This window comes from Oncorhynchus mykiss, chromosome 6 (assembly GCF_057628025.1).
Source record: "Oncorhynchus mykiss isolate SJ-2025 chromosome 6, ASM5762802v1, whole genome shotgun sequence".
NCBI lineage: Eukaryota > Metazoa > Chordata > Actinopteri > Salmoniformes > Salmonidae > Oncorhynchus > Oncorhynchus mykiss.
In genome coordinates this window covers 29,687,501-29,700,490 of record NC_143027.1, presented here as the reverse complement: position 1 = coordinate 29,700,490, position 12,990 = coordinate 29,687,501, and the positions used below count along the sequence as shown (strand labels likewise).

The 12,990-nt window shown below is 45.1% G+C and overlaps 1 protein-coding gene across 6 annotated transcripts in view; it reads left to right on the top strand.

The window, feature by feature from the left end:
• The window catches only part of LOC110525681 (putative E3 ubiquitin-protein ligase HECTD4), a 70,964-nt gene that overhangs the window by 7,827 nt on the left and 50,147 nt on the right, over positions 1-12,990 (top strand). For 3 of the 6 annotated variants that reach the window (XR_005052053.2, XM_036979793.2, XM_090237497.1), the window contains exons 3-17: positions 1,163-1,252; positions 1,359-1,486; positions 2,449-2,557; positions 3,456-3,594; positions 3,712-3,882; positions 3,977-4,169; positions 5,248-5,409; positions 5,518-5,631; positions 5,726-5,866; positions 6,015-6,250; positions 7,183-7,325; positions 7,442-7,512; positions 7,633-7,738; positions 7,972-8,092; positions 8,209-8,337. Coding sequence is in view for 5 of the 6 variants with exons in the window: in XM_036979793.2 (XP_036835688.2) it covers positions 1,163-1,252; positions 1,359-1,486; positions 2,449-2,557; positions 3,456-3,594; positions 3,712-3,882; positions 3,977-4,169; positions 5,248-5,409; positions 5,518-5,631; positions 5,726-5,866; positions 6,015-6,250; positions 7,183-7,325; positions 7,442-7,512; positions 7,633-7,738; positions 7,972-8,092; positions 8,209-8,337 (2,053 nt within the window). In the remaining variant the exon portion in view is untranslated. The remainder of the gene's footprint in view (positions 1-1,162; positions 1,253-1,358; positions 1,487-2,448; positions 2,558-3,455; positions 3,595-3,711; positions 3,883-3,976; positions 4,170-5,247; positions 5,410-5,517; positions 5,632-5,725; positions 5,867-6,014; positions 6,251-7,182; positions 7,326-7,441; positions 7,513-7,632; positions 7,739-7,971; positions 8,093-8,208; positions 8,338-12,990) is intronic. The other 3 variants (XM_036979795.2, XM_036979796.2, XM_036979794.2) reach the window with 3 other exon arrangements.

Genomic DNA, 12,990 nt, shown 5'->3' with positions numbered 1-12,990 from the left:
AAGAAATGGCTACACAGCTGAAGCATGGCACAACATTATCTTTTGTGTTAAAGGGGAACTTTCTTTTGGTATTTGTTTAATTTGTCCATTGTTGATATACACTGTGTACGAAACATTAGGAACACCTTCCTAATATTCAATTTCACTCCCCTTTGCCTCCGGACCTGCCTCAATTCATCGGGGCATGTACTACAAGGTGTCAAAAGTGTTCCACATGGATGCTGGTCCATGTTGACTCCAATGCTGCCCACTGTTGTGTCAAGTTGGCTAGATGTCTTTTGGGTGGTGGACCATTCCTGATACACAAGGGAAACTGTTGAGTGTGAAAACCCCCATTCACCCTCTGAATGGCACACATACACAATCCATGTCCAAGGCTTAGGAGTCCTTCTTTAACCTGTCTCCTCCCCTTCATCTACACTGATTTGAAGTGGATTTAACAGGTGACATCAATAAGGGATCATAGCTTTCACCTGGATTCACCTTGTCTGTCATGGAAAGAGCAGGTGTTCCTAATGTTCTGTACATTCAGTGTAGTTCCAAAAAGTTTTCAAGACATACAGTACCAGTCAAAAGTTTGGACACACCTACTCATTTCAGGGGTTTTTCTTTATTTTGACTATTTTCTAAATTGTAGAATAATTGTGAAGACATCAAAACTATGAAAGAGTTAAACAAATCCAAATTATCTATATTTGAGATTCTTTAGTCACCTTTTGCCTTGATGACAGCTTTGTACACTCTTGGTATTCTCTCAACCAACTTCATGAGGGATACTTTTACTACAGTCTTGAAGGAGTTCCCACAAATGCTGAGCACTTGTTGGCTGCTTTTTCTTCACTTTGCAGTCCAACTCATCCAAAACTATCTCAATTGGGTTGAGGTTAAGGTGATTGTGGAGGCCAGGTCATCTGAAGCAGCACTCCATCACTCTCCTTGGTAAAATAGCCCTTACATAGCCTAGAGGTGTGTTTTGGGTCATTGTCCTGTTGAAAAGCAAATGATACTCCCACTATATCAACGATGGACTAATGAAACAAATACCAAAACAATAGTTTTTGGGTGGAATTTTTCTTTAACACTATCAGGCCTACCTGGTACCTTAACTTCACTGACTTTCCCTCCCTCCCATTTCATGGTTTAACACGTTTTATGTTTCCAGAGGGTCACTGAAGACCTTCATCCACACAGTTCACCTGCTGCAGAAACAGACAGACCTGGGCCAGCTCCCTGTGGCTGATGTGCTCTACAGGTGAGTCTAGTATCCTTATGTCTGGATGTACTTGGTGAGACACCGTTGTCCCTTTTCTGTGTTGTCGTCATTGTGAACTCTTTCTCTCCTGATCTGTCCCACCCAGACTCCTGGTGCTGGAGGGGGGCCCAGGCTCCCCGTCCTGTCTGCTCGGGGGCAAGCACAGGGTCTCCTGGGGCTTTGAAGACATGCTGCCTACACCTGACAGCAGCGCTGGAGGGGCAGAGAGCAAAGGTAAGCCCGTGTGTGTGTGAACAAGAGCTCCATTGGTCTTGGGATAGGGTCAAACTTCCTTTGAACCGGACCTGGGGGGGTATCAACGGAGGTTGCTTTTTTTTCTAAATATATTCCAGTCTAGTGATCATATTTTATATATATATATATATATACCGGGCCACCTCATTTTCACAGTACCATTATAAAGTCATGTGTATGTGAGTGTACTGCAAGTGTAGTAGGGTTCTGGTGACAACAGCAACCAGGCTAAGTCCTGCTGGCTCTGATAATCCTTCCTCTCATTTGGATGATGATTTATTCATTCACCTCTTTAGATCATTTCTATTTGATCCTTTGTCTGGAGCCACTTAGTACTCCCAACATTAAGCCAAGGGCAGACATGGAGTCATCCTTCTGTCTCATTGGCTGAGTCTTCTGAAGAAGGCATCATGTGTTGGTTATAGGGCAGGGTAATGACTAGCAGAAGTTTGAGGGAGAAAGAGGGAGGGTGGGTGATGGCTTGTTTCCTCCAATCGATGGGCTGACCTTGGAGAGCCCTGTAAGGTGATAGGACCTCATCAGCTCTCCTATAGGAAGCCAGTTGAGAGGCAGAGAAATAGCAGCTAAAGAATCTAGTAGAGCTGGCAGGCTGTGTGCTGAGGGGCTTATCCCTCTCACCTGCCAAGTGCAAACTACAGGCAGGTTCAGCCAAAAGTATTTTTCCCTGCCGTTCTTGTTGATTGGCTGACTAGTCTCCTTTGATTCTGTTTGGCCAATGCTGTGGGTGTGTGAAACCATGTGTACACTTACTATGCTATAAAATGTATACACTTACTATGCTATCTTTCAGCTTAATCACACCCCGTATCCTGTTATCCCCTCCGCTCTATACTGTCCTCCCTCTCCCCTCCGTTCCTGTTTTTTTTGCTCCCCCTCTTCTGCTGTTCCTCACTCTGTCTATATCCTCCCTGCTGTTGCAGACACAGACCTAGGGCGCTGCCTGGCCACAGATGGGCTCTATCTCTACACCACTAACTCCTTTGGGAGAGGGATCAGCAAGCTGGGCTCCGGTTTGCACGGGACACTGAGGTAACATGACACCCCTGCCTATATCTGCAGAGAGAAAGAGTGAGAGTGCCTCACTTAAAATACCCTCAAATCCAATTTTACTTGTCACATGCTTCGTAAACAACAGGTGTAGACTCACAGTGAAATGCTTATGGGCCCTTCCCAACAATGCAGAGAGAGACTAATAGAAAAAGAATAACATGAGGAATAAATGAGTAACGATAACTTTTATATTTACACGAGGTACCAGTACAGAGTCGATGTGCAGGGGTACACTGTCATTCAGCCACAAGAGCATTAGTGAGGTCGGGCACTGATGTTGGGCGATTAGGCCTGGCTCGCAGTCGGTGTTCCAATTCATTCCAAAGGTGTTCGATGGGATTGAGGTCAGGACTCTGTGCAGGCCTGTCAAGTTCTTCCACACCGATCTCGACAAACCATTTTCTGTATGGACTTTGCTTTGTTGTTCCTAGACTCCCACTTCACAATAACAGCACTTACAGTTGATGAGGGCAGAAATTTGACGAACGTACTTGTTGGGAAAGTGGCATCCTATGATAGTGCCACGTTGAAAGTCACTGAGCTCTTCAGGTGGCCATTCTACTGCCAATGTTTGTCTATGGAGATTGCGTGGCTGTGTGTTCGATTTTATACACCTGTCAGCAACGGTTGTGGTTGAAATAGCAAATGTCACTCATTTGAAGGGATGTCCACACATTTTTTACATGTAGTGTATATACTGTACATATAAGTAGGGAGCCACCGGGCTACCTCCTGTCCTGTTCTAACTCTCCTGTTCCCTCCTTCTGACCTGAACTTCAAAACCCCTCTGCCCTACTGTATTCCCCCTCTGATTTATTTCACTTTTTGAGCAAAATATCAGAGGAAATGGAGATCATTATTTTGTGTGTTTGTGCAGGGGGTTTGTGTACTGTCGGAATGAGGACTTGGAGCCCGGCTGGGTGGTGTTCAGCAGTGGCCGCCTTCTACACCGCTCCGCCTCCTTTGATGCCAAGCCTCATCAGCTGTGCCAGGTCATCGACCCCTTCACCCTGCAGGTATGGCAGCTGGCACCTAGCAACAGGCCTCAATTACACTAACTCAGGCCAGCACCACACATTGGGTGATCCAGTACTGTATCTCTTCCAAAAGACTGACCTTTCTACCTGTCTCAGGTGTGCCAGGTCGTTCTCATGCCAGCCCACCACTTCCCCGTGGGCAGCAGCATGTCCACGCTGCACCTGTGCTCAGATGGAACCTACCTGTACTGGGTGTGGTCTCCTGCCAGCCTCAACGAGAAGACCCAGAAAGGCCACTCGGTCTTCATGGATGTCTTTCAGCTATCGGTGAGGATGTTTCTCCAAGCCTTTCGACCATGCTCAACAAGGCTCTCCCTCCTTCCCATCTCTCACCCCTCTCTCCCTCCTCCCTCGGGTGCAGACAGAGACAGGATTGTGTGTGGCAGACGTCCTGCAGGAGAGAGTGATCCTGATACGAAAGGAAGGCGAGTCGTCCAAGTGTCTGAACGAGCTGCTGCTGAGCCGCATGTCACGCTTTCGCGCCTCCCACTCCGCAACGCTGGCCGCTCTCACCGGCTCTGCCATCACCAACACTGTCAAGGAGGAGCAGTCTGGTAATGACCTCACACTATTTAGATATATAAACCTTTTTTTTTACCCTGAAAACTCCCCAGTCCTTAACAATTTAAAGCATACCCATAACATGATGCAGCCATCACTATGCTTGAAAATATTGCAAGTGGTACTCGGTAATCTATTGGATTTGCCCCAAACATAACACTTTGTAATCAAGAGAAAAAGGTAATTGCTTTGCCACATTATTTGCAGTATTACTTTAGTGCCTTGTTGCAAACAGGATGCATGGTTTGGAATATTGTTATTCTGTTCGGTTTCTCCTTTTCACTCTGTCATTTAGGTTAGTATTATGGAGTAACTACAATGTTGTTGATCCATCCATCCTCCGTTTTCTCCTATCACAGCCATTAAACTAACTGTTTTAAGGAAACCATTGGCCTCGTGGTGAAATCCCTGAGCGGTTTCCTTCCTCTCCGGCAACTGAGTTAGGAAGGATGCCTGTATCTTTGTAGTGACTGGGTGTATTGATACACCATCCAAAGTGTTACAAATAACTTCACCATGCTCAAAGGGACATTCAATGTCCGCTTATTTTTACCCATCTACCAATAGGGTCCCTTTGCGAGGCCTTGGAAAACCTCCCTGGTCTTTGTGGTTGAATCTGTGTCTGACTGAGGGACCTTACAATTACCTGTATGTGTGGGGTACAGAGATGAGGTAGTCATTCAGAAATCATGTTAAACACTATTATTAAACAATTTAGTATGTGACTTGTTAAGCAAATCTTTATTCCTAAACGTATTTAGGCATGCCATAACAAAGGGGTTGAATTCTTACTGACTCAAGACATTTCAGCCTTTCATTTATAATTAATTTGTGACGACATCTCAATTGAATCTATTTGAAATTCCGACTGTAACACAACAAAATGTGGAACAAGTCAAGGGGTGTGAATACTTCCTGAAGGCACTAACACAACAGTTTTTGTTTCACCCCCAGTTAAATGTGTGATATCCAGGCAGTGAAAAATATGATTGAATCTTCATTATCCTCATCACATTGCTCATTGTGCGATTCACACTTCACATCCCTCATGTCTGTGCTCCTCTTCCACAGCAGTAAACACTAGCTGTGGACTCCCTCTAAAGACTCTGAGGAAGACTCCCATGTATGTGTGTGGGACGTCCCTGGTGATGCTGGCATCTCCGCCCGGAGTGTCTGGCAGCTCTGCCACACGCTCCCTGTTTGGAGGGACCAGCGGCTTGTCCTCCCTGAAGAGTAAGAGCAGATGTTCCTCGCCACTGTTTTTCTCTGTTGTGTTTTAGGCAAGTCTTTTCACTGTTAGTGGTATATTTGTTGACTGCTTTCCTTTGTTTCCCCGACCAGTCCTCTCATCCAGTCTGGCATTCAACCTAGTGGATGGTCAGTTCAGTAGCCGGGCAGATCTCATTGACGCACCTGGCAGTTCTCTAGGCAGGGGGGCCCAGGTGGCAGGGCTGGGTAAGCTCCTGTTCAGGAATTAGGCTTTTTAAAATGTATTTCTAGTTAAGTGCACCGTTCTCAAAGTAGAGCTTATGTGACATTTGTGTTGTAGGAGCCTGCTATGACGCCCTTAACAACTTAATCTGGAGCTGCTCCAGTGACTACATGGACCAGTGGTCTAACCCTGGCAACCAGGCCTTCCATCACGTGTGCCATAGGCTTGGCGTCAGTCATGTCATCAAGGAACCCAAAGGTAACCAAAACAGTTTTACTAACAAAACAACGCTGACCTCAAATTATGTGCTGCAGAATTATAGGCTGAAGAGTGTCTCAACCAGCTTCTTCCTTTTAAGTCAAATCGTACCGTTAAGAGTTGACTTACCCCTCGCTCCCTGCTGCAGAGGAGACCGTGGCCACCGGAGAGGTGATCAACCAGCTGCTTCACCATGTGGGCGCCATGTGCATCCACCAGCTCAACCTTCTGGCAGCCAGCAGCAGCAGCTTTCCCCTGGGCGCCCTCATGGGCAAGCAGCACCCCATCGAGGCTCGCCACTTCAGCAGCATCTGCGACATCATGGAGAAAGCCATGGTCAACAGGGACACCTGCATCATCCGCTGCATCCTGGTGGTGTTCCAGGTACAGTGGAGCTGGAGAACTGATCACATACACGTGTTTAGCAGATGTTATTGTGCGTGTAGCAAAATGCTTGTACTTCTAGCTCCGACAGTGCAGTAATATCTAACATTTTCACAACATATACCCAAAATACACGTACATCTAAGTAAGGAATGGATTAAGAATATATACATATGTCAGAGTGGCATTGGACTAAGATACAGTGGCGTAGTATAGAATACAGTATATACATATGAGATGGGTGATGCAATATTTACACACAATTAAAGTGATTTAAGATACCGTAGAAAAGTATAGAGTGCAGTTTATACATATGAGATGAGTAATGCCAGATACCAAGACATTATTAAAGTGGCCAGTGATTTCTAATCTATGTCTTTAGGCAGCAGCCTGTAATGTACTGGAGTTGGCTGTTTAACAGTCAGTGGTATAATATACAATACAGTATATACATATGAGCAAATTACTCTCGCAGGAGTATCTGACACAGGTGGTGAAACATTTCCCATGAATAGGCTACCAGTGTGGCAAATGGCTGGTGCTGGTCAGCTTTCTTGACTTGTACATTCATTTTGCCAACACATGGTTAACCTTTGTTCAACCAGCTGAACAGCTGATATTAGCGAAAATGTGTTTGGAGTTACCTTTTTAGCTAATAGGCTAGGGTAGAGTACAATTCCTCTTCCAATTTATAATATGGGGAGGTCCAAATAATACATCATTTTGGTTACTTCTCCTTGCCATTATCACTGATAAGACAAGACGTGATTTTATTAATGTATTTTTTGATTTGCTAATGAATGATTGGGTCCCTGGGTTGCCGGTGTCCCTTGACAAGTTCAGTTTTAAGACCCCTGTGCTGCTATGATGCTACATGGAGTCCAACTGATGTCTAAATCACTCATTTTTACACATTGGTGTTTGCTGTTCAGGTGGTGTTCAGGTTCTTCAACCCTCAGTCGGAGCAGAACAGGGAGAGCGTGCGGCGTTCAGGTCTGCTCCTGTGGCAGCTGCTCATGGCTCCTGTGGATCAGATCGGACCAGAGATCCAGGGAGAAGTGTGCCTGGCTATCAGGTAAACACAACTCCGTACAGAACAACACCATAAACACAGGACACACGTAAAGACATGATCTTACAGATGTGATTGACACCTACTGTCATTGTCTGTCTATCCATCCCTCTCTATAGCTCGGGTTTGAATACTTTGTATCAGGGGGAGTCTGAACTCAGCAGCCTGCTGAGGCTGGTCCTGACAGAAGGTGATAGTTGCGACCTACTCGTTGGGTTTTATGAACACTCTTAACACAAACATGATTAGAGTGTGTATCTCAAATATCTGATACACTGGAAGTATTGAAGGAGTTGTGTGTGATCTTCAGGGGAGAGGAACAGTGGTCTGTCTCAGCTCCGCGATGTCATCCTCACCAACCTGGCTGACCAGCTGCAGAAAAATCGATTTGGGAGCGACGAAGATGACCACTACAGGTAGAGTCCAGCTTTTGCAGACATTTTCTCAACAGTTTTTCCAATGTCATGTATTACTGCTTGAAAAATAACTCTCAATTCCTCCCCTAACCAGAGCTGAGTGGTTTCACTGAGTAACCTGATGCCATAAAATGTAGCCATGATTAATAATAATGCAATATGACTCTGCTCTCTGTATAACAGGGTTGTTCAGCTGAATCACTCTCATTATCTCGCCTGTGTTTCCCCTCCAGACTAAGTGATGAACTCCTGCACTGCATCCTGAAGACCGTTGTCCGTGAATCCTGCCTTCTTATCACTAAATGTCAGACTGTCGCAAGGGATGACTTCCAGAAGCTCCTCTCCACTGTGCCAGTATGTGTCTTTGGCTTTGTCTGGTCAGACGGTCTGTTTAGCAATCAGCAGTAGATGAAGTGTGTTAGCTGTTCCATACTGACTTGTAGTCCCCCTCCCTCCTTCCCCTCTACCAGGTGGCCTCATCAAGCCTGCGCTACCTCATGGCCGTTCAGAACCACCTGCTTAGCAACACCGTTCTGATACGCCCCGACGACAACGACGACAGTGACAGCTCCCTACAAGGGGAAACAATGAAGGTACAGGTAAACACCCCTTTTAAATATCCCTACTGCTGTCTGTCCATGTGGTGTGTCTGTCTGTCTGTCTGTCTCTCTGTCTCTGTCTCTGTCTCTCTCTGTCTCTCTCTCTAATTTCAATTCAAGGGGCTGTATTTGCATGGGAAATATGTGTTAACATTGCCAAAGCAAGTGAGGTAGATAATATACAAAAGTGAAATAAACAATACAAATGTATAGTAAACATTACACATACCGAAGTTTCAAAACAATAAAGACATTACAAATGTTTATATTTATATACAGTGTTGTAACAATGTACAAATGGTTAAAGTACACAAGGGAAAATAAATATGGGTTGTTTTTACAATGGTGTTTGTTCTTCACTGGTTGCCCTTTTCTTGTGGCAACAGGTCACAAATCTTGCTGCTGTGATGGCACACTGTGGAATTTCACCCAGTAGATATTCTTTGTGGATCTGTGTAATCTGAGTGAAATAAGTCTCTCTAATATGGTCATACATTGGGCAGCAGGTTAGGAAGTGCAGCTCAGTTTCCACCTCATTTTGTGGGCAGTGAGCACATAGCCTGTCTTCTCTTGGGAGCCATGTCTGCCTACGGCGGCCTTTCTCAATAGCAAGGCTATGCTCACTGAGTCTGTACATAGTCAAAGCTTTCCTTAAGTTTGGGTCAGTCACAGTGGTCAGGTATTCTGCCACTGTGTACTCTCTGTTTAGGGCCAAATAGCATTCTAGTTTTCTCTGTTTTTTTTGTTAATTACTTGACACATTGGAAAGAATTATCTTTTTGTTTTCTCATGATTTGGTTGGGTCTAATTGTGCTGCTGTCCTGGGGCTCTGTGGGGTGTGTTTGTGAACAGAGCCCCAGGACCAGACTCTTCTCCAGGTTTATCTCTCTGTAGGTGATGGCTTTGTTATGGAAGGTTTGGGAATCTCTTCCTTTTAGATGGTTGTAGAATTTAACGTCTCTTTTCTGGATTTTGATAATTAGTTGGTATTGGCCTAATTCTGCTCTGCGTGCATTATTTGGTGTTCTACGTTGTACACAGAGGAAAGTTTTGCAGAATTCTGCATGCAGAGTCTCAATTTGGTGTTTGTCCCATTTTGTGAAGTCTTGGTTGGTGAGTGGACCCCAGACCTTACAACCATAAAGGGCAATGGGCTGTGACTGATTCAAGTATTTTTTGCCAGATCCTAATTGGTATGTTGAATTGTATGTTCCTTTTGGTGGCATAGAATGCCCTTCTTGCCTTGTCTCTCAGATCGTTCACAGCTTTGTGGAAGTTAACTGTGGCGCTGATGTTTAGGCCAAGATATGTATAGTTTTTTTGGTGTGCTCTAGGTCAATGGTGTCTAGATGGAATTTGTATTTGTTGTCCTGGCGACTGGACCATTTTTGGAACACCATTATTTTGGTCTTACTGAGATTTACTGTCAGGGCCCAGGTCTGGCAGAATCTGTGCAGAATATCTAGGTGCTGCTGTTGGCCCTCCTTGGTTGGTGACAAGCACCAGATCATCAGCAAACAGTAGACATTTGACTTCAGATTCTAGTAGGGTGAAGCCGGGTGCTGCAGACTTTTCCAGTGCCCGTGCCAATTCATTGATATATGTGTTCAAGAGGGTGGGGCTTAAGCTGCATCCCTGTCTCACCCCACGGCCCTGTGGGAAGAAATGTGTGTTTGTTGTTTGTGTACATGGATTTTATAATGTCGTATGTTTTACCCCCAACACCACTTTCCATCAATTTGTATAGCAGACCCTCATGCCAAATTGAGTCGAAGGCTTTTTTGAAATCAACAAAGTATGAGAATACTTTGCCTTTGTTTTGGTTTGTTTGGTTGTCAATTAGGGTGTGTAGGGTGAATACATGGTCTGTTGTACGGTAATTTGGTAAAAAGCCAATTTTAACATTTGCTCAGTACATTGTTTTCATTGAGGAAATGTATGAGTCTGCTGTTAATGATAATGTAGAGGATTTTCCCGAGGTTGCTGTTGTCGCATATCCCACGGTAGTTATTGGGGTCAAATTTGTCTCCACTTTTGTGGATTCAGGTGATCAGTCCTTGGTTCCAAATATTGGGGAAGATGCCAGAACTAAGGATGATGTTGAAGAGTTTTAGTATAGCCAATTGGAATTGGTTGTCTATGTATTTGATCATTTCATTAAGGATACCATCAACACCACATGCCTTTTTGGGTTGGAGGGTTTTTATTTTGTCCTGTAGCTCATTCAAGGTAATTGGAGAATCCAGTGGGTTCTGGTAGTCTTTAATAGTTGATTCTAAGATTTGTATTTGATCCTTTATATGTTTTTGCTCTTTATTCTTTGTTATAGATCCAAAAAGATTGGAGAAGTGGTTTACCCATAAATCTCCATTTTGGATAGATAATTCTTTGTGTTGTTTGTTTAGTGTTTTCCAATTTTCCCAGAAGTGGTGAGTCTATGGATTCTTCAATTACATTGAGCTGATTTCTGACGTGTTGTTCCTTCTTTTTCCGTAGTGTATTTCTGTATTGTTTTAGTGATTCACCATAGTGAAGGCGTAGACTCAGGTTTTCCGGGTCTCTGTTTTTGGTTGGATACGTCTCTCAATTTCTTTCTTAGATTTTTGTATTCTTCATCAAACCATTTGTCATTGTTGTTCATTTTCTTCGGTTTTCTATTTGATATTTTTAGATTTGATAGGGAAGCTGAGAGGTCAAATATACTGTTAAGATTTTCTAATGCCAAGTTTACACCTTCACTATTACAGTGGAACATTTTACCCAGGAAATTGTCTTAAAGGGATTGAATTTGTTGTTGCCTAATTGTTTTTTGGTAGGTTTCCAAACTGCCTTCCTTCCATCTAGCATTTCTTAATGTTAGTCAGTTCCTTTGGCTTTGATGCCTCATGATTGAGTGTTGCTCTGTTCAAGTAGACTGTGATTTTGCTGTGGTCTGATAGGGGTGTCAGTGGGCTGACTGTGAACGCTCTGAGAGACTCTGGGTTGAGGTCAGTGATAAAGTAGTCTACAGTACTACTGCCAAGAGATGAGCTTTTGGTGTACCTGACCCGTTTTTGTTGGTTATGTTGTCATGCCTAGGGGGGCATATGGGGGAGGAAATGCTGTCACCTGCAGGCAGGTGTTTGTCCCCCTGTGTCATGAGGGTGTCAGGTTCTTGTCCGGTTCTGGCATTTAGGTCGCCACAGAGTAGTTCATGCCCCTGGGCCTGGAAATGATTGATTTCCCCCTCCAGGATGGAGAAGCTGTCTTCATTAAAGTAGGGGGATTCTAGTGGGGGGATATAGGTAGCACACAGGAGGACATTTTTCTCTGTTAAGACAATTTCCTTTTGAATTTCTAGCCAAATGTAAAATGTTCCTGTTTTGATTAATTTAATGGAGTGAGTTAGGTCTGCTCTATACCAAATTAGTATACCCCTTGAGTCCCTTCCCTGTTTCACACCTGGTAGTTTGGTGGATGGGACTACCAGCTCTCAGTAACCTAGAGAGCAACCAGTGGGTCCGTCTCCTCTATACCAGGTTTCTTGCAGGATGACAATGTCTGTATTACCAATTTCTTTGGTAAAGTCTGGGTTCCTGCTCTTTAGGACAAAGGCAGATGACCTCAGGCCTGGGATATTCTAGGATGATACAGTGCTTTTTGTTCCATAAAGTGTCCAATGTTGTTGGTCGTGTGGTTTGGCCACAGGCCAGTAAGTGTGAGCAGAGCCTGCTGAGCATCTGGTACATGACATTGGCTTGGGCTAGTGTAAGAGTGGGGGTTGGGCCTGTTTGCCCACTGACTGCCTGGGCGTATGTGTGATTTCCATGTTGAGGCCCTCTATTGCGGGGGTGGGGTGCATGGGGGAGGGGCTGATCTGAGGGGGCCTAAATGGAATGTGGGGATGGTTGACATGGGGGGGTGTTGATTGGTTGGGGTGTGGATGTGGCTGGGGGTGCTGTGGTCTGGATGTAAGTCCTCTTGGCGTGGGTCCTCTATGTGTAGGTCCAGGGGGGGGGTCCCGCAGGTCTGGGAGAGTGTCTCACTGGTCTGGGCGGGGTGTCTATTGATCTGTTGCTCCTGTGTGAAGTGTTGGATACGTTTGAGAGCGATGTTGTTTAGAGTCCGGGCAAAGGTGGGCACTGCTGCCTTGTAGAGGTGAACCTGGTCATAGGGTGTCCAGGGTGGAGTGGTGGGCCAGGAAAACATTTGGTTTTGAGGCACAGTCACGGGAAATACTTGCGTTTACCCGCTGTATTGTGGCAGGGTGGAAGTCTTTTCTTGGTGGCAGGGTGGAGATAACCACTTGTGCGTTGGGGAAAGTAGAAGAAGCTCTTTCAATCACTCCCTTCAGTGCTGTGGCCACCATTTCCTGCTGTGCTCTCAGGTCGTTTGTGCCTGTGTGTATTATTATGTGGCTTGGTGAACCTTGTTGGTCCTCAGACAGAAGGTGAGAGCCGCTGGGCTTGGGGTTCTTCATTTGTCTGTTCTGCTGTGATGTCGAGACTTTTGTCGGGTGCTGAGGTGGGCTGTTCTGCTGGCTTCTCTGCGGGGGGTGGCCACCTCTCTAGTGGATTGTTCTGTCACACGCCATCCCCCTCAACCTCTCCTCCAGCGATCTGATCCTCTCCTCTAGTTCTCTGTTCTGCTCCTGCTTTTTCTCCTGTTGAAGTT